The 18,789-nt window shown below is 45.8% G+C and overlaps 1 protein-coding gene across 6 annotated transcripts in view; it reads right to left on the reverse strand.

Annotated features, from left to right (window-relative positions):
- Positions 1–11,879: 11,879 nt before the first annotated feature.
- The window catches only part of GLI2 (GLI family zinc finger 2), a 205,089-nt gene continuing 198,179 nt past the window's right edge, over positions 11,880–18,789 (reverse strand). For all 6 annotated transcript variants that reach the window (XM_064451242.1, XM_064451241.1, XM_064451247.1 and 3 more), the window contains 2 exons: positions 18,190–18,526; positions 11,880–17,123 (listed from right to left, as the gene is read on the reverse strand). In XM_064451242.1, the coding sequence (XP_064307312.1) occupies positions 14,767–17,123; positions 18,190–18,526 (2,694 nt within the window). In that variant the 3' untranslated portion in view covers positions 11,880–14,766. The remainder of the gene's footprint in view (positions 17,124–18,189; positions 18,527–18,789) is intronic.

Genomic DNA, 18,789 nt, shown 5'->3' on the forward strand with positions numbered 1-18,789 from the left:
TTCACCTCCTTTGCTCTGGTTGGTGCCGGTGGTGATGCACAAAACACTGTGGTGCAGCCTCCCCTTTGACAAAGAACCTGAAACTGAAAAACTGAAAATTCACTCTGGAATACAACTGACCCTGCCCCCCCCCCGCCCCCCCCCAAAAAAAAAAAAAAAAAAAAAGCTAAAAAGTCCCAAACCGGCAAGTGTCTGCCTCAAAGTAGCCCAGGTGAAGGAGCCAGTTGTCATTGGTGGAGGGAAGCGGTGGGTGAGGATGGCATCGAGACCTTCAGCCATCAAAACAACACTGATTTTAGCCAGTGGTATTAGCAACTGGCACTTTTTGAAGTGCTAAAAGCTTTGGACACAGATTACCATACACATATTTCAATTTCCCTTAAATCCAGGGAGATTTCCTCTTAAAGCTCGCGCTCTCTCTCTCTCTCTTTTTTTTTATTCAGCTAGATTGTGCTTGATGGGGACTGTTAACTGAATACAGCATATTATATATTACTTCAATAAATCACCAACAGCCGAAGCATTCAATATCATGCAGAGCAGTAATCAGGGGAAGTCTTAATCACACTTTAAATGGTTTGGATTTATGTTCTGCTTTCCACAGGCTCCTGTCACTGCTGGAAAGGAGCAGAGGCACAGCTCCACGGTGGCCCGCCAGGACCTGGTCCAGCCTGGTGCCAGGGGCTGGGAGCACAGCCAGGGTGCAGGGTTTGTGCCAGGGGTGCAGTGCTCAGACCAAGGAGGATGAACAGCCACAGGGTTATTCCTGGACCTATTTGTACCTATGCAATGCCCTCATTAGATTGCCTGAGGATTTAGGGGTAAAAAGACATAACTCTGGCAACATAAACAGTTGCTTTTATTATGTTGATGTTGCACAGATGTGAGGCAAGCCCTGGCTTTGTTTTGACTGAAAAAATGTATTTTAACATAGAATTTCATTTTTAAAGAATTTTGTTTTTAAAGAAATCATCAGATAAGAGCAAACTCAGCTGCTGTAATCGTTGCTTTTTGCTGCTCTGGCCTTTTGCATTTGCTCCAGGAGATTAAAAGTGCCTCCTGAATTTTTCTTGGGGAGTGGGAGAAGCAAAGAGGGAGGGCTGACTTAAAAAAACCCCAAACCCCCTAAATATAATTTTTAAACAAATCGAGTTATGATTGATGATCTGACCCACCAAGACTTCCCATGAAAATAAAACTTTCCAGCCAGGGGCTCTGGGTGTGAGGCGCGTGCGGCTCTCATGGAGGCAGGTGCCAAGTGCCAGCCCACTGACAGCCGCCAGCAGAGGATGCGAACCTTCTTCCCCAGCACCATCACACACCCTACCTTCACCTTCCCCTTGCAACGATGTGCAGGTGTGCATAATATCGTGTCTCCCAGGCACGGGGAGAAAAAGAGGAGAAATCACAGCAGAAAATAATAGCCCTTTTTGGGAGGAAGGTAACTTCTTTGGTTAACTCCATGCCCTGGAGCATGGCAGCACCCTTGAGCACATTGCTGCTCTTTGGGGACGTCTGGCTGGCCAGCGGGGAGGTTAATGGGCTCATTAACTGCATCTGGCTGGGAGAGCCCCGTGCAGGCTGCGGCTGGCTTTTCCAGCTCAGAAATACTTCGTGGGCCCCTTCAGCTGGAGAGCAGTAGCCTCCCCCCCCGCCCCCCGTTAAAAGTAGTCACACTGCCTGCACCATAAGTTACTGCTCTCGCAGTGGAAATTTGAACAAGACCCAAGCGGAGCTGAGACACAGCAGCTGAGACGGTTAAACAATAGTCCTACACAGAGGAAACTCTCCCATAATGGTGGATTTAAGTTCCAAGGAGCTTTGGTATCTGACTGTTGGGTTCATCCCCTCCACCCCCCGTTTTGTTTTTCATTCAATTCCATGTTGTTCGTGTCTCTTAATAGGGCATCTTTCATTATCATTATCCCTAATAGTGGTTTATTGTATTAGTTACAGTTAATTTAAATGTTACTGAAGCATTGAAAACAGATTGCAGATGTTTTGAAACAGATGTTATTTTAATGTTAAAACAAAATCATGAATATTTATGTGTCATTACTGCCTGGGTTGAATTAGACTCTTTAAATAGTAATGTATGGGCTTAGTATCTTTTGAAGGAAACATTCCAAAAAAAGGTGAATAGAAAAACAGTGTCATATAAAGATGTATAAAACATTTCTTCTGGAAATACCACATTTTCCTTCATGAACAGTCAGAATTAATTACTGTTATATTACAAAACCAGATACTGTTCTTGTTCTATAACTGAAGCTAACCTAAGACAAAATTTTTAGCTCGCAAACACCTTTCCACCTCTCTGTTTCCTAGAGAAGGGGCCCACGAGCTCCCTGGGATATTTTGAGGTGGAGTCATCAGTAGGAAAGCAAAATAAGGTGAAGATGATGCAAGCACACAATTCACTTGGTGTCAGTCTTTCCTGCAGAAACACAAAGCGGGTTTGTTAATGCCATATGCAGGCTGTCTCTGTTCAAGACATATTTCTTTCTTTATGGAGATGAAGTTAGTCTTTAACGCATCAGTTCAAAATGGCCTTTCATTCATTATGAAGTTATTTAGTTACGGGTAGGTAACTCTAAACGACATTTCTACATCTTGCACTTTATTAGTTGATCCTAGCTGCTAAATGGCATGGAGAGATCAGCAAACTATGGCAGGGGAGTTCAGTGTGTTTTGGCCAATTTTACATGGGGTCCAACCTTCTGGAGTTGCAAATTTGCCTCCAAGACGATGAGCTTGTGCACCTCCCTCTGGCAGAGCTTGGGGTGGGGAGAAGAAAAAAGAAAGTAAGAAAAGATGGTGAAAAAATTAACAATAAATAGATTATAAACACAGGGATGATACCCTGCTCCCCAAAGAGGCAAGCAAGCACTTCTGCTGTCTTAGGTGAGCTGCATCCTATTTAGGAAAGGAACAGCATGACCATTGGTTCGTCAGCATTGACACTGGGGATGATGCTGGGATGGAAAGGCTGGTGGCAAGGGGACAGGCTACCTTACAGCCACCACCCATCTTACTGTGCTTTGCTTGTGTCCACTAGGACAATGTGCTCTAACTTGCAGCATTGAGCCTTTTTCTTTTTTTCCCTCCCCTCCAAATTTACTAATTTGGAAGAAAGCCTGAAACTGGCAGAACAACTCGTCTACAGGCACAAAACCCCAGAGCAGATGGGCCCACATTTCGGCTAACCACAGTGGCAGTTGTTGAGCATTAGGATCTGTAATCTCATCCAGGCACATCTGAACAGCCACCTTCAGTTCTCCCTCAGCCGAGAGGGGCAAGCATCATGCACACTGCTTGGGTGGATGTCTCTCACTGCTGCCACAGTGCACCGCAGGATTTTGCCCCAAGGACTCAGGACCTGCACTGTCAGGACATCAGTAATGTACAAGCCTTTTCAGCTTCTACAGTGTGATCTAGGTGTAGGGGTCACAGGAAAAGTGCTAAAACGCTGCGCATGGCATTTCACTGCTGAACCGAGCAGTGGCATGTAGCAGCCACGACTGCTGGGTTAGTTTGCTGGCTGGGGGTGGCAAGGCTGGAGGGCTTGGTTGCTCTGAGGTCCGTGGAGCTCTACCAGTTGACTGCTTTGAGGCAACTGGCCACGGAGCCTTCACACCAAGGCTCATGGAAATGTTAGAATTTGTTTTGATTACCAGAAATTGGCCGAGAAAGTTTTCTATCATGACCTCATCTTTTGGTTTTAAAAGCCATACTGAGAAATTACATACATTCAAGTGAAGTTCCTTCAACAGCTTGGCCTTGAATTTCCACTGCTTTCGTGTCCTGAGGATCACAGAAAGCCTGGTACAGTACATTACATTCAGTAGGCTGCCAGAAAGAGAGTTCATTTAGTTTGATGACAGATTAATACTGATTCACAAATTAATTTTGTCTCTTTGTATATCAAGGGTGTCCGCAACTTATTTAATTTGTAATAAATATAATTATAGAAATGAATGAGCTATCAAGATTTTTAAAGTATGATCTATCAATGTTGGCATGACTTGTAATCCTGGTCATTATAAATAAAATGGGTCTTTTGCAATATGGAATGCAATTTTCCCTGTAGTTTGTCTCATTATTTTCTGACATGTGGGTTAATATTAAATTACAATGCCTTAATTTTCAAATCAGGGCTCAATTTGTAAATAAGAGGTTAATAAATAACCTTTCCAGCTGGAGGCCTTATTGTGACTTCGTTTAAAAAAAACACTTTTAAATGAGATCTTTGCCTCTTGGTTGAAGCAATCATGGTACCAGCATTGTCTCATCCTGTACCTTGCAAAACAACAAAAGAGAAGCCCTCATGGCTGCCAGAAAACCCCATCCAGAGTCATTGTGCCGCCAGTATTCATATGGTCTTTTAGATGTCCCCCATACCTTGGTTATACCCTCACTTGCTCCATCTCCTGTTTTGTGGCACATGGAGCACATACTGAGCTGTCCTTCGCTGTATGTCACCAGGAGCACATGGTGAAGGCTGGGGGTGGTTGGAGATTGCTGTCACTTATTGTGCTGTATGTCTTAGTGGTCTTTTAGTTTTCTGTCCTACCTGGGTGATACAGCTTGTTGTTTCTGAGTCACTAAACTCAGACCTACTCCTGCTTCTTTGTCTACTTTCTGCTACACTTCATGCAATGTTCACCATTGTTTCTCCCACCATAACTTTCAGTGAAAAAAATAAAAGACTTTTCTCGATAGATGTCACGTAGTTCTTCACAGAAATTTCATGTTCTGAGCTGCAGAGATGGATTTCCTCAGTTGCACAGGTGGAAAGAAAGATCTGTCTTCTTTATTGAAGCTACCTCTGACTGGTGTTTTTTGGGCCCTGAACCTTAAAACTAAGTTGGTTTGGGCTTTTCCCATTGCTGGTTGACCATATTGGGCAAAGGTAAAATTACGCTTGTAGCTGAAAGGGAAGTAATTGTTTGTGCAATTTTATATATAAAAAAAAATGGCAGCCCCAAACCAACAACCCCAAGATATAGTAGGAAAACTCAAAAAAAAATCCAGCCTGCTCTTCAATGAAGCAGCAGGTAGCTCTATGAGAAAAGAGTTGAACTAAAGCAGCTTGTAAAATCAAATAGGTCATTTGAAACAGCAAGTTTTCAGGCCTGAGCATTGGAGAAACTATTTTCAGAAGAGACCAGTGTGCTCATGTCACTTTGACCAGCTCAGCCCCACATCTTTCAGCACTGTCCCACAACGAGCAGCTTCAGTCCTGCCTTGCAGCAAAGAGTTGCAAATATTGGCAGCAGTTCCCCCCTGGGGACAGCGAAAGCAGCCTGCTCCTCTGGCAGTGGCACTGGTCCAGGGCAAGTTTCCATTAAAAAGTGGCATGGCCTGCCCAGATGAAACACACCAAAGCCCCAGGAACATGGGGCAATTGTGACCATGTTTCAGTCTTCTCTCACAATGCTGGATCAGCATTTCCACGCCTTCCCCATCTGTGGTTTGTCTACAGGAATATTTTGGTTCCTATACTGTTGGCCACACCTAGGTAAAGCACAACACAGCATCATCTTGCAGCTCTACTAAGCTTCTACATTCATCTGCCTCCAGCAGAAATCCCTCTGAGGACAGGATTAGCTAAATCCTTGAGGTCAGTGAGCTATTTCTTGGCTAAGGTTTCAGCCTTCAGGCTAGTTTTGCCCATGAGTGCCGTCTCTCTGTGCTTTCTTTAGCTGTAAGCAATGGTAGTCTCAAAATTCAGTGTCTTAAAAAAAAACCCAAACCACCACCACCAAAAGAAAAATACAGCTCAGGCCTGGCCTCAAGACCTTTTCTGGCTTAATTGTATGGGCTGCATATAAGAAATACTCCTAGCTGACACAGTGTAGTGACAAAACCCTTGGAGAGGGTCTGATTTTGCTGACAGGAGAGAGGTTCTGTCAGACTGAAGGGACGTAGCAGTGTAAGGAGCAGAGCATGAAAGATGCAGGGAGAATGAACAGTAGCTCTTGGTAGAGGAAAGATAGCTACAAAGTGCAGGAGCAGCAAGACCTCCCGTGGGCCACTGGTCACCCTGGAGAAGATGGGAAGGGATGACCTCCTGCCAAGGGAGCGGGGACCTCAGGGTAACAGTTCCATTGGCAGAGTGCCACAGCAGCTGGACCTCTAACCCCATCCTTGTACTCACCTTCCTCCTTCATAATGCTGTTAAAATATAGCCTTTCCACATTTCACCTATTTTCCCATTCTTTACACAGCCAAGGCCCTTTCCTTGGGTCCTCACATGTGACAGGATGGCCCTGTGGTAATGTAGCTAATGAGACAAATTATGCTGCCTCACTTGCTCTATTCATGCAAGAAGAGAATCTTCTTCAGTTTTTGGCATGATACCCAGTTCGGTTCATTTAAGGATTTTTTTTTTTCCTAATTTGAGTAGTTTTCATTCAATCTAATAGAGAGCACTGATGCATGTACACAAGAGCAAGTTTACAACTGCAACCCCTGATGGTTCTGCAGTTATCTTTATTCAAGAAACAGCAATGCCTTTTTTTTAGTAGTAGTAGAGGTGTTTGAAATATCTTAGAATAAATAAACCTCCTCCCCTCCCTCTACGGGATTTATTCTGAAGGGAGAAAAGACCCCCTTTGTTCACTAGTTGTGCTCCCAAATGAACCATTTCTGAGCCCTGCTGAATCTGCCGAAACATCTGTCGACCAGCACTTTGCCTGAAGTACCTTGTGTCAGCACTGCAATGAGGGCTGGGAAAGACGTTTTACCTCAGCTAATCTAATTGCAACACCCAACAACACTTCGTGTGTTAGGGACGATAATTTTAAACACTAACAATATGGATTTTCTTCTTCTAAGTAGGGATTATGCTAATCTAAAAGGCCCTCAACACCTGACTTTATTTTACACCTACATCTTTTATAAGATCTGCTGGATCATAACTTCTCAAAAGTGGAAGAACTTTATTGGAAGAGTAGGGTGGAAAACAGTTCCTCATGGGCCCCTTGGAGTTGTGACTTTTTGTGTTACTGATTTCACCCATGATGAAGCCAGCACAGCTCTCTGCATACTATTTTTTTTCTTAAACATAAATGACAGTTAAAAGATTAATGAAAAAATTTACTGATAATATTTTAGCTGAAAACCCTTTTGATGTCACTTTTACAAGACTACTTGGGAAGTCATGTCTCAGCCCCATGCTCTTCTAAATTCAAGGTTTATATTTGGAAGGCTTTTAGGCTAAACTTGTTAATGCACTATCAGTATGTGTTAGATTTTGGGAAGGTTTTTTAAACGGGATCAGATTTTAAATTTCCCTTCTAATTTGGGCAATTACAGGCCATTTTTTGGAAGTGTTCAGTGGCAAAAAATCTGGCTCTTATTTCTAAGAAGAGCCTTCTCAACTACTTTGGTCCTGTTGGTGTTTTTAAAACCTAGACCACTGCTGATCTGTTCAAAATGCTACCACTTACTTCCAGTTAGTGATGGAAATGCTGGAATTTTTTTTTTCCAATTAAGTAGAAACCTTCACCTGGCTCAGCCCCAGTTTCTATTCCCTGAAAACATTTTTCATATTCACTGACAAATCTCCTGACATTGCTAAGACAAGCGATCATTTCCTGAGAGCTCCTCAAGCAAGGTGAGACTTGTTCAGTTCTTGGATGGCTGCTAATGAGGGAAATTCACTGGCCTGCAGGAAGTGATTATGATCACCATTTGGAGCACCGTCCTCAGCTGGTGCTCATATTACAGGGGTGCAACCTCTTGGACTGTAGAGCAAACCCCATTTTCTCACCCCTCCTTAAGATCTCCCAGATATGGTAACACCTCCCACTTTCAGTGTGCCTGGAGTGATGTTTAATCTTCTGTGCATTTCATGTAGTGCTATTGAATTTCACTTATCATCATTATCGATGAGTGACACAGAGGTTAAATGATTTGCATCAAGACATTTTGCTCAAAAAAAAAAATTAATACATCACTTTAAGTCAGTTGAGACACTTTGCTCAGATGCCAGTCAGATGGGTACTTGCAGCAGGCAGGTACCTCCTCAGAGCGCTGCTTTGCCAGCTGGGAAATGGGGCCAATATAGCCACCTGGAGATTACCGGGTTCTTGCTATACAATAACAGTGGGCAGAAAGGGAGAAGTACGTTTGTTTCCTGCCGCTTGGCTGAGCCGCAGAGGCTGGGAGCGCCTTTGCTCTGAGGTCTGCAGCCAAGGGCAGGATGCTGGTGTTGCCAAAGGGTGGGGCAGCCCACCTACAGACTCCAGGCCTGGGGCTGCTTCGCCTTTCCAAGCTTGCTGCGAATCAGTCCCAGCTGTGTTCCTCGGTCGCCATTGCTGCCGTGGTTGTTTCCACACGAGCAGGTGGCTGAAGCCTTCCAAGTGCCGTATGGCTGCTGCGCCACTGGTCACACTGCCTTTTCAGGTGATAGCTGCTTGCATGATCGGTCAACCGAGCAGTGGGCAGAAGAGGTAACAGAGCTAAAAATGGTGCTTGTGTTCTCAAAAGCCCTTTATGTGAAGCTCTACAGATCTAAGCTCTTCAAAAACAGATCTCTCTCATACCTAAATAAGCATCACTTCTTTGTTTTGCTTTTGCATGGCCAGTAACTCTTCACGGCCCCTGAAATTTTGCAGGTGGGAGACACAACGCCATAAAGAAAATTAACCCTGCTTTGACCACAGTTTTGCGTCTTTCCCTGCTGGTCTCTTCATTTGATCTATTTTAACCACCAGCACCACACTGTAGCACAAACCTTGGTGCTTTGGCCAACATCCTGCTGTGAAATGTGTGCTCTTCTTCTGCACGATTCCCTCTGCAGGTGTCAGGAAAGCTGTTCCTCATGTTCCTGAGTCAAAAAATGCAACTGTCAGTTTGTCAAACCCTGGCAGAGGGGATGTTTGTATGGGCAGAGCACTCTGGGGTCCTTCCCAAAGAGAAACAGAAACGGCTGGGAGAGAGGGGGTATTTGTGAAGGTTTTCTTTATCTGTAGACTTTCTGTATAGTGAATGGAGAGAGAGAAAGGGAGAAAGGGAAAGGGAAAAAGACTCCTTCAGAAGGCATTCAGAACATCAGACCAAGCTTCTGCTTTGAGTCCTTCCTTAAATGTCCTTTCTCTACGGAGACTAGCCTGGGCTGCACTTAATAAGAGTTAAGACTAACCAGAGCAACACAGACCAAAGATTTATGTAGCCTCATGCTCTGTTTTGTGGAGCAGAAGCTGCCTTTCGGGGGGTGTAGCCATGCCTGCTGCTTCTCGCTGATAATACCCTACAATTGATGGTAAAGGTGTGATGGCAAAACAGCCTCTCATGGACAGATGTGGCAGCCACAGAGTTTGGTTTTCGGTAAGCCATTGATACTTAGGGAGACATTTCCAGCAAGTGCACTGTAGTTGAGTGCAGCAGCTCTTTCAAAGCTGACAGCAGGCAGGCCGCCCTGCCCCCTACATATCTGGCTGACAGGCCAGTATGGGGAAAATGGAAATAGGGAGGGGAAGGGACCTGTGTAATGAATCAGAATTGTTAGTGTAATTGGAGGAAGCTACAGTAGTCACAAACCTTCAACATGTGTGAAAGCATCACTTTGGTTTTTTTTTTTTTAATTTTATATTTATTTTTTCAGCAAACATATTTAATATAGCCATTTCAAGTTTTACATGAAACATAAATCAAGGAGAAATAAGTATATTGGCCACAACGTAGGTTGTTTTGTAGCTTCTAAATTTCTTAAGTGTTAGGTCATTTTACTTACAAGTTAAATAGCTGTCTGCAAGAGGCCTTGGTTGGTCATAAATTGTCCTTCCAATAATATAAACCACACCATTTATTTACAACACGTATGCTCTTCCAAGTAGATCCAACAGCTCGTAAAGAACAAGAGCTCCTATGTCATCCCTACTGAGACCACTGCAATAAAGAGCTGTTGGAATGACTCTGTACTCAGTAAGTGCAATCAGATCCAGCAACAGTAGCTTTTATGGGCTTTTTCTCCCCTCCAGGAAAACCTGAGATATTAGTGCAATATTAAAGAGCTGTGACGGTTTTACCTGGAGTGGGATCTTGGTCCTTTTATGCCCCTACTGGTTTTGGTAGTGGAGTGAAGTAACACTCACCAAAGAGGGTCAGAAGCACCCCTGTTAGGATGGTTCATTTTCATAAGGGATATGATTGATTAAAAAGGTTAATTAAATATGATGAAGCTGCCACAGTAGTATAAAATCCAGGCTCTGGCTTATAAACAACATTTGTAGCAGAAGGGTTATTACCTGCTTACAATTGGAGCAATGAGTCTTTCGATCCCTGTTTATTCCAGGATGGCTGAGCAGTAAAAATGCGCATGCTGGTGCATGACCTCGGGTGGGCTCCTAGGAAACGCTAGCCCAGTTTAAGTAATAAATATGTTCTTACACAGGCAGACATGTGCCCTGATTGAACTCTAAAGTGAAACACCAGCTAAAAGCAGCATTTGATCTAGATTAGAAATCCACTTTAAGTGTTTGAAGTAGAAAAGCAGTAGGAGCTGATCTGAGTCTCCAAAGCCTTTTGTCAATAGAAAAGCTCTGAACAATTTCCTTTTAATAATATTACTGCATTTTTAAAAAATGTGATTTCTGTAGTTCTTGGATAGTACGGAAGGGTGTGATATTTATCCAGTGGATTTGCAGACTAACAGGATCATTAACACATTAATCAACATCTTGTTCACTGGCTCAACCTCAGACTGCGCTGAGGGTGACTAGATCCATGCAAAAGAGTCACAGGACAATGAGATTCTTCTCACCCTACACAAGAAAGTATCGAATCTAATCCGACTATATGGTGTCTCTGTAATCAATGAGGAGAGTGACAGATGTCTTCCAGAGGAAAATCCACCCCATCCTATGTGTCTAAAACAGGAAAGATTAATTCTGTCTTGGGATATGCCGGTTTCTTGCCATGGAGTATGAGGGAACCCAGATAGTAGGGTGAGGACTTGTCCCAAACTTACCTGATTCTACCAATCAACTCAGCAGGGATCCTGAATGGAGGAAAATGAGGCCATCACCTACAGTTGCTTCTGCATGAAACTACTGGTTCATTTGCACCAAGTGCCATGGCTGATTCACTGGGCAACTGCTTTGCTCAGTAGCCTGCTTTATTCCAAACTCATTGCTGTGCCCATAAGGATCACCTATGAACAGCTTTACCCCGACCCCTTAAAGCTCTGCCCCTGTCCACACCAATCCACATCTATGAAACCAAGTTAAGAAATGTCTCTTGAGTGGGAGAGCTAACTCTTGCAGCAGTCAAATGAAATCTTTCTCATCAATGGGGTGGACCACCCTCTAATGGATCATGACTGATGTATCTGTTGCTCACCATATCATTACTTCCCATCACATACATAGTGGACAGATTATTTTCTTCTTTCTTCAAACTCAATATTCCACTAGTCGCTGTCATGGCCCATCACAGCTCTGATGATCTCTCCTATTTCTGTCTCCTTTTGGACACTGACAAAGACAGTCAACAAGCCACTTCGCCATGAACCTTCTGGTTGCCAAGCCCTTGCTTTGAGCCCTTCTCCTGTGCTGTCCCTGCCGCACTGTCATTCTGTCAAATCACATCTGCCAAGAGGCCAATGAAATCCACCTGGGCAGCATGGTTGTGCTTGCAGCAGCACCCTGGTCTCACTGTCTCTCTCTTTCTGCCATCTCCATCCCATTGTTGACTGGAAGCTCTTCAAGGCAAGACCGCGGCACATCCGGGAGTGACTCACATGCCAGGCCTATCCAGCTCCTCACCACCTGTTCCTAAGCTCCACCAGAGACCAACTGACTGTTGATGTGGCAATGACAGACCAAGACCAACCACCATTACCAATAAAAAACAATAACAACAGACACAAGGAATTATGAAAAAAATTACTTTTTAATGTACAAAAGGTTTATATACAGGTTCAGCATGTTACCTCCGTTCTTATGATGTAGAAAACAGCTAAAAATGTTCTTAAGATATAAATTTGACAGAACAATTCACCTACAGTACTTTTAGTAATGACGTCTTCTATACATAATATATACAGTGCTGGAATTGTTATTATAATACTTTTTCAGTAAATGAAGGAAGACCACCACTGGAAAGTCTGAGAAATCTCACATCATTGGAGATTTAGTTTTGCTTTTGTATTTGATCTTTTGCTAATGAGATATCCGTGAAGAGGGACTCAGTAGCCATCGTTGCCCTATGCAGCTGTTGAAAAAAATCAGATTAGCAGTTGAAGGGCACACGAAAGACTGATCCATCTCAGCACAAGGGATGCCCAGTTGTACTCCAAGCGTCCAGGACAACATACAATGTCCTAAAATATGAAGCGCCCTCTTTTCATAAATGCAAAGGCAAGGGCAAGGTCAGTAACTGCAAGAGAATATACACAGTGGACTATAAAACAATCCCTTTAAACACAACTTTCACAAGAGACATGAATAAACAGCCAGGCTTTGCTTTCCTGTCCTCATGCACCCTGGACATCAGCAGGAGTCATGGAGGCCTTGATGGGTGAAGAGCGTCCTGTGCATACCCTCTGCATTTAGGATGAGAACAGGTGAGATCTCAGGGGGCTGAGCAGCACCTTCTTGTACCAGCCGTACCCAGGGCTACGTGGCAGCAGCACTGTCCCAACACACCACTGTCAAGCATGGCTGCTGGTGCATTTGATATTGCAAAGTTTGCCTGAAGGTAACACGTGGCATTTTCGTGCCAGACCCTGGTCATGCTGGGAGCAGTAAGCCTGATATCACTTTGTGCAAAAAGAAAGCAAGGACACCAGAAAGTACCCTTATAGAGCTGTCCCTGTCCCATGCATGGGATGGAGTTGGATGCAAGTGAGAACATCACATTGATATGAGGGGAACAGGTGAGATGGGAAGGAGAGAGTAAAGCTCTGCAGACACTTGTCCGGTCAAACTGTGAGAACCTCAGGGGGATGTCACACTTGTCCCCTGCCCTTCGACATACTGAGTACAAAGTATCTGATGCTATGAGAGCAGGATGAGGAGGGTTGTCCTTATCCAACAGAGTCAGAAGTTAAGCAAGACATACTGCCCAAAGTACATGCATCTCACCACTTCCACCTTTTTGTATAAGGACAGTAAAAATAAATGATGCAACTAAGATTGACTTCAGTGTCAGGAGGGACTGGCCTGGAAAGAGCTGATTGTTATGACAAGTAGTTATATTTTGGTGGAGGATATGGCTTTGGGAGGCCCTGCCTCTCCCATCACTTCCCCAAGGACATTTCCAAGAGATTCTCACTGACTGAGCTACTATTTTGACTCACATACCTGTTTTGAGACTATCCAGATGTGTGCCTGTGCTGTAGACCGCAGGTGCAGTGCTGAATGGTGAACCGAACCAGGCTAGGTACAAAGAGTAGCTATATACTGTAGCACAAAGCACTAGCCAAACCAACATCCTGGGTTGTCCATGGTATATTTTTTCGATACAGCAGCTCTTTTCATGCTGACCAAAGCTGTGGGACACGTTAATGCAGCTCTGGGTAAATGCCAACAAGCCTCCTTGCAGGACAGGGTGTATTACCTTATGCTTGGCCTTGCGACAGTGCAGCCGTGTGCCTGTTGTGTGCATGGAGCCCAGGCAGAGCTCTGCATGGATTACGTTACACAGAGGAACCCTGGCTGGAAAAATCAACTCCCACAGTGCTGCCACAGTGCCAACGGGGCTGAAACAATCACAGAAGTCTCCATCACCATCGCTTCTGTATGCGAGCACCTTAGCATGGAAACCCCAACAGAAACTGAAGTCATTGCAAAGCCGCACAGGGATACGGAAATGCGTGCTTCAGAAACCTGACATTAAAGATGCATGCAGGGCCCTGCAGAAAGTCACTGCCCTCAGAGGGCGCGGTTATGCATGTGTGTCAGTCTGCACACTGGAGCCTTCCTGCCACAGGGGATTATTTCCCAGTGATTGCTGTTCCCAGGCCCCTGCTTCACTCTGCTCATGATATAAACATGTTGTAAACACATCTGATCAAAGTATGCATTCACCTTTTATGTGTCTCATCAATGTGTCTTTCCAATGTTTTCTCAGAAACACCACTATGTTTTTATAAATGTACATTTTATATACGCTTCCGGCAATACACTATATTTGATTTTTAAAGGAAGAGAGGCCTTGGCTACTTAACACGAAAGCATGGTAAGGCACTTTGCTGAGAAGCCATTTGGAATCAGCGCTCTTTGCAAGGTACAAAGGTATTTACGGTATAAAACAATACTGCTGGCAGAGGGCTTGTTTGGAGACGTAACTAAACCCTATTATCATCAGAGCAGAATACATAGTATGGCTTTTATTCTGATCAAACCCACATCCTCCCGTTTCTTTCTGGGGCAGGTTGAAAAAGGAATTTTTTGTGAACATAACTAACAGAAAATGATGGGGCGTGCTATTTACAGGGCTGCTGGGGAGGGAGGGTTTCATCTCTAACCACGTTCATGCAGTCTCCTAGCTTGGTGGTGATATCATTCAGTGCTCTGGGAAACCAAGCCAAAAAGTAACACTAGAGGTGCACTCTTGCAGTGCTAAACTGCCTGGTTATAGTTTACATAACTCTGTACAAAGGCTTTTTAAAATTTTCATTTTTAATTCCTTTAATGTATTTAATACTTAGAAAAAAAATCTACTCTATTGAAACAGATTATTTTTGAAAAGCACATTCATAAAATTGCTTCACGCACAGCCCCTTGGATAGCACTAAGGCCTTGTGCTTTACTGTTATGACATCATATTTAGAAATTTACTCTCTTCTGCCAGCGTGGTTAGCATGGAGCTCATATCGCCTATTGCCATATTGCTTATTCCCGCGGGTATGGTGGGAAGTGTCAGAGAGTTTCGTGGAGTCGTCAGGCGAGAGGAGTTCTGGGAGAGGTTCTGCAGGATGCTGGGGCTCAGGGTTCCCGACATCAGGCTCAAATGGTCCCCATCATCCATGATGGCATCAAAATCTATCTGGGGTGGCTCAAGACCTTGCGAGTCCACCGTGCTGGACACCTGGTTCGTGCCCGGGGAAGACAGAGCATCTGGCTTGCTGTTCAGCGCACACTGCTGCTGTCTGACCCGGCAGTCCGCGTGATTATCAAAGCTGCTGTTCTGTTCGTACATGTGGATTTGACCATAATAGTACATCAAATTGTTTTCCCTCATGCCATCTGCACACTGCTGGGCTGATGCTGGTAACATGTCGCTGGTTCTTTTATGTGCAACCTCTGCTGCCTCCTGGCCTGGGCTGATGGTGTTTGTAGGGTGGGGAGTTCTCATGTAGCCCAGCTGCTGTATGGTGCGGAGGCCTCGGGGTCTGCTGGCTGGGCTTGGCTCGGGCGGAGGACGAGGCTGGACCATGCCAGATGGATATGCCTGTGCAGCTGAGCCCATCATGCTCTGCTGAGGCTCAAAGCTAGGCTGGTTTGCAGTCATGATGGGCTGATGAAAGGCCTCCTGAGCCATGGAGAAGTTCAGGTGGGTTGGCTGAGATGAGTAGTTCTGATGGCTTGTTTCATGCATGACCTGGCCCAGCATTGTGCGCTCACTGTTGCTGGCAACCATTGAAGAAGTGTCGGTCACCATGTCCATTTGCTGAGGGTGAAGCTGCGGTCCGGACTTTGCTGCCATGCTGCTGCAAGAAGGAGAGATCTGATTTGGATTGCCACTGATTGCACCGGGGCTCAGCATCTGATGAGGTTGGTTATACCCTGCATGCAAACCCAGATCAGGGTTCATACCAGAGCCTAGGCTCATCGGCTGCTGTCGTAGCTGCATGCAGTTTAGCCTCTGCCCATCCATGCCCACATTTCTTTGCATAAAGGTCTGCTGTGTTACATGCATATTGTTCTCTGGCAGCTGCATCTGCTGCTGACTGTAGTTCTGGTACTGACCAAAGTTTTGCTTCTGCTGGACCACCTCTAAGTTGCCTTGTGAAAACTGCTGCTTCGACTGATTGGACATGATATCAACTGTACCTGAGCTGACTTCATTCCATTGGACGGGCATGTTATTTTTACTCATGTCTGAAGAAGCATCAAAGCTCATGGGACACTCTGCCATCATGGGTCCCAAGTGGCTCATGCTTGCCTCAGCCACTGCCATTCTGCGCTGACTAGGCAAGGCTGGAGGCTGCAGCTTCCCACTTCCCTGAAAGCTCTGCATCTCATTGCTGTACCCCATGGAAGTGCTCTCAGCTGCCGTCCCATTGCTCTGAGATTTGATGTACTGTACCACATCATCTGGCAGCATAATGTCATCATCTCCAACTGGTGCCTCTGCCTCCCCAGACATGGCTTCCATGGCGATGTTTTCACTGATGCTCAGTGGCCGGGGTGAGTAGGTGTGCCGGGGGAGGCTCCCATCTGAGCGACCGTAGCTCTGGAGGCCAAAATTCCTCCTGTCTGCGGGATGTGGAGGATGGAAGGGGTTCATGCTATTGGTGCTGTTGAAGCGGTGGACGCGTGGGAGGGCCTGTGGATCTCCAGCAGGTCTCCTCACTGGATCACTTGCCCGCCTCGTGCAGTTGCCTGGCACCTCGTGGGGAAATGTTGCAGCTGATGGGTAGCCATAGGTATTACCATCACTGCAACGCCTGGGGCCTGGTGGGAGGCGGATGGCGGGCAAGGTGGGGTCTGGTCCATCCATAAGTGAGATCCTGTTCTTCAGGGTCATCCTCTCCATGTTTGGCAGGGGAGTTGGAGGAGGGCCTCCTGTGGCAGCAGCATACTTGGCTTTCAGCCTGTAGTGCTGAGCTGGAGTGAGGTTCAGCAGACCTGGCATCCCACTGCACTGGCTCGCCTCACTTGACCGACGGGAGGCATCTGTTGAAATTGGGTCGTAGGAGTCGGCAGAGCTTGTGTTATTGGGACGGTGCCCGAGCTGCGAAGTCTCACTGGAACGGCGGCTGGAGAAGTATGGGGAGATCCCTGATGATCTGCGGCTGACAGTGTAGGCGGAGCTGATGGTGCTTGTCGTACTATCACGGCGCTCGTTGAGTTGGTTCAACATTGTAACCTCATTGACAGACAGCTCCATTATTCTGGGATTAGGCAGTGTAGCAGAAGAACCACCACTGTTCTCTAGAATAGAGCCTGAGAGAAAGGTTGCAGAGAAGGAAAAGGTTTAGTTAGCTGAGAAATTCCACTTGGTAGTGTTCTTGGTGCCAGAATACAGATGCACAAACCCACCCCCAAATATTTTACGGGATAAATAGCAAATTTCATTTGCTGCCAGTGAATTGAAAGCTTCATCCCCAGCTCTGTGTCCATGCACAAAGAACACGAAGGCTGGGGAGAGAAGACAAGAAGCCCCTGCTGCAAAGTCGTTGTAGTGTGTATCCCATGGTTGCTCAGTTGCTGAGGAAGTGCCTCCACAAGGGCTTCTCTTAGTAGGAAAAAGGTAGGACTAGTGTGCACAGTGCCATGGGGAGAGTAGGTAGCTACAACCACAGCTGCTCACTGGGACAGATACACAGCAGTCAGGGATAGGAGGCTAAGAGCCCAAAAGTTGACACTCAAAGGCTCTTCCCAGAGTAAACCAAGAAAATCCAATATACTAAGCCCTGAGGTTTAGTATAGCCCAGGCTCTTGTGGGGCTTCTTAGGACTTCTTGGCAAAGTTAGGGAGCACTGAAGGGATCATAAAGATGCCTTTATTAGGAATCCCCAGCCAGCGGGAAACTAGCATATGAAGCTTTGGGCAATAGCCAGGATCTCTTCAAGTGACAACAGACCTGTCAGAGCAAGATCAAGGATGAAGGACTTGTCTGGATTACTGCTGTGCTCGAGCAATCTCCCTATGGGCACATCAGCCCTTGGGGAATTGTTATTGCTGGAACAAACCCAAGCAGTCTTGTGTCTGTCGCTGGGACAGTGAGGACAGCTGTGGTTGGGTCCTGGGCAAGCCCAGGAATAAGAAGGATACCAACAGCTCTGCCTCTCCAGCTCTGTAGCAGTGAGCATCTAGGTTTCTGTTGCACATCACCAGACAGCTGTGTTTACACCCAAGCTCTCCACTCTACCTGACATCTCTATCTGGCAAAGGCTGACTTAGAGATCATAAGAAATTATCTTCCTCCAGGACAAGTCTGTCCTGGTTATGAAACCAGAGTCAAACTCTGCAAGGTTCCTACAGGTCATGGCCTAGGCCCAGGGCTTACCGTTTCCTGAGATGGGAGGCAGTTTGGTGTTTCTGGCTTGTGGAGCTGGGCTCACCCATGAGCAGGAATCCTTAACTGTCTTGAGTTTCTCTTTCTTGAGCTGTTCAAGTCGTTGCATTGTTGTCATGTGTTTCCTTAGCTGCAGGCTGACTGTTGAATTACCAGATGATACCGTTGAGTCCACAACAGGAGCATTGTCATCCAACGCTGTCAGATCTCCCAGACTTCCCCCACTGTGCATGTTCATTTCTACTCCACTGTCATTGTTGTTGGTGCTGCCAAGGGGTGACGGCTCACTGCTGCATGATGACTGGCCACCAGGACTGGACTGACACATCTTGGAGAAGGAAAAGAGGAGGAGTTGGGCAGGTGGACACATGGATGGAAAGAAACCAGGATCCCAGCAACCCCAACGAGGTCTACATATTTGGCCCTATCCCAGGCTCTCCCCTCTCATTACCCTTCCCTGCTGCAGGATCTCAGCTCTACCAGAGGGCAGGGCCACCTTCCCTAGTGGGGGAAGGCAGGGCAACACCCCATAGCTGGAAAAACTACGGTGGGTTCAACTGGAGGAAGGAGAGAAACCAAATGCTGTTCCTC

The sequence above is a fragment of the Phalacrocorax carbo genome, chromosome 5 (assembly GCF_963921805.1).
Source record: "Phalacrocorax carbo chromosome 5, bPhaCar2.1, whole genome shotgun sequence".
NCBI classification, from domain to species: Eukaryota; Metazoa; Chordata; class Aves; order Suliformes; family Phalacrocoracidae; genus Phalacrocorax; species Phalacrocorax carbo.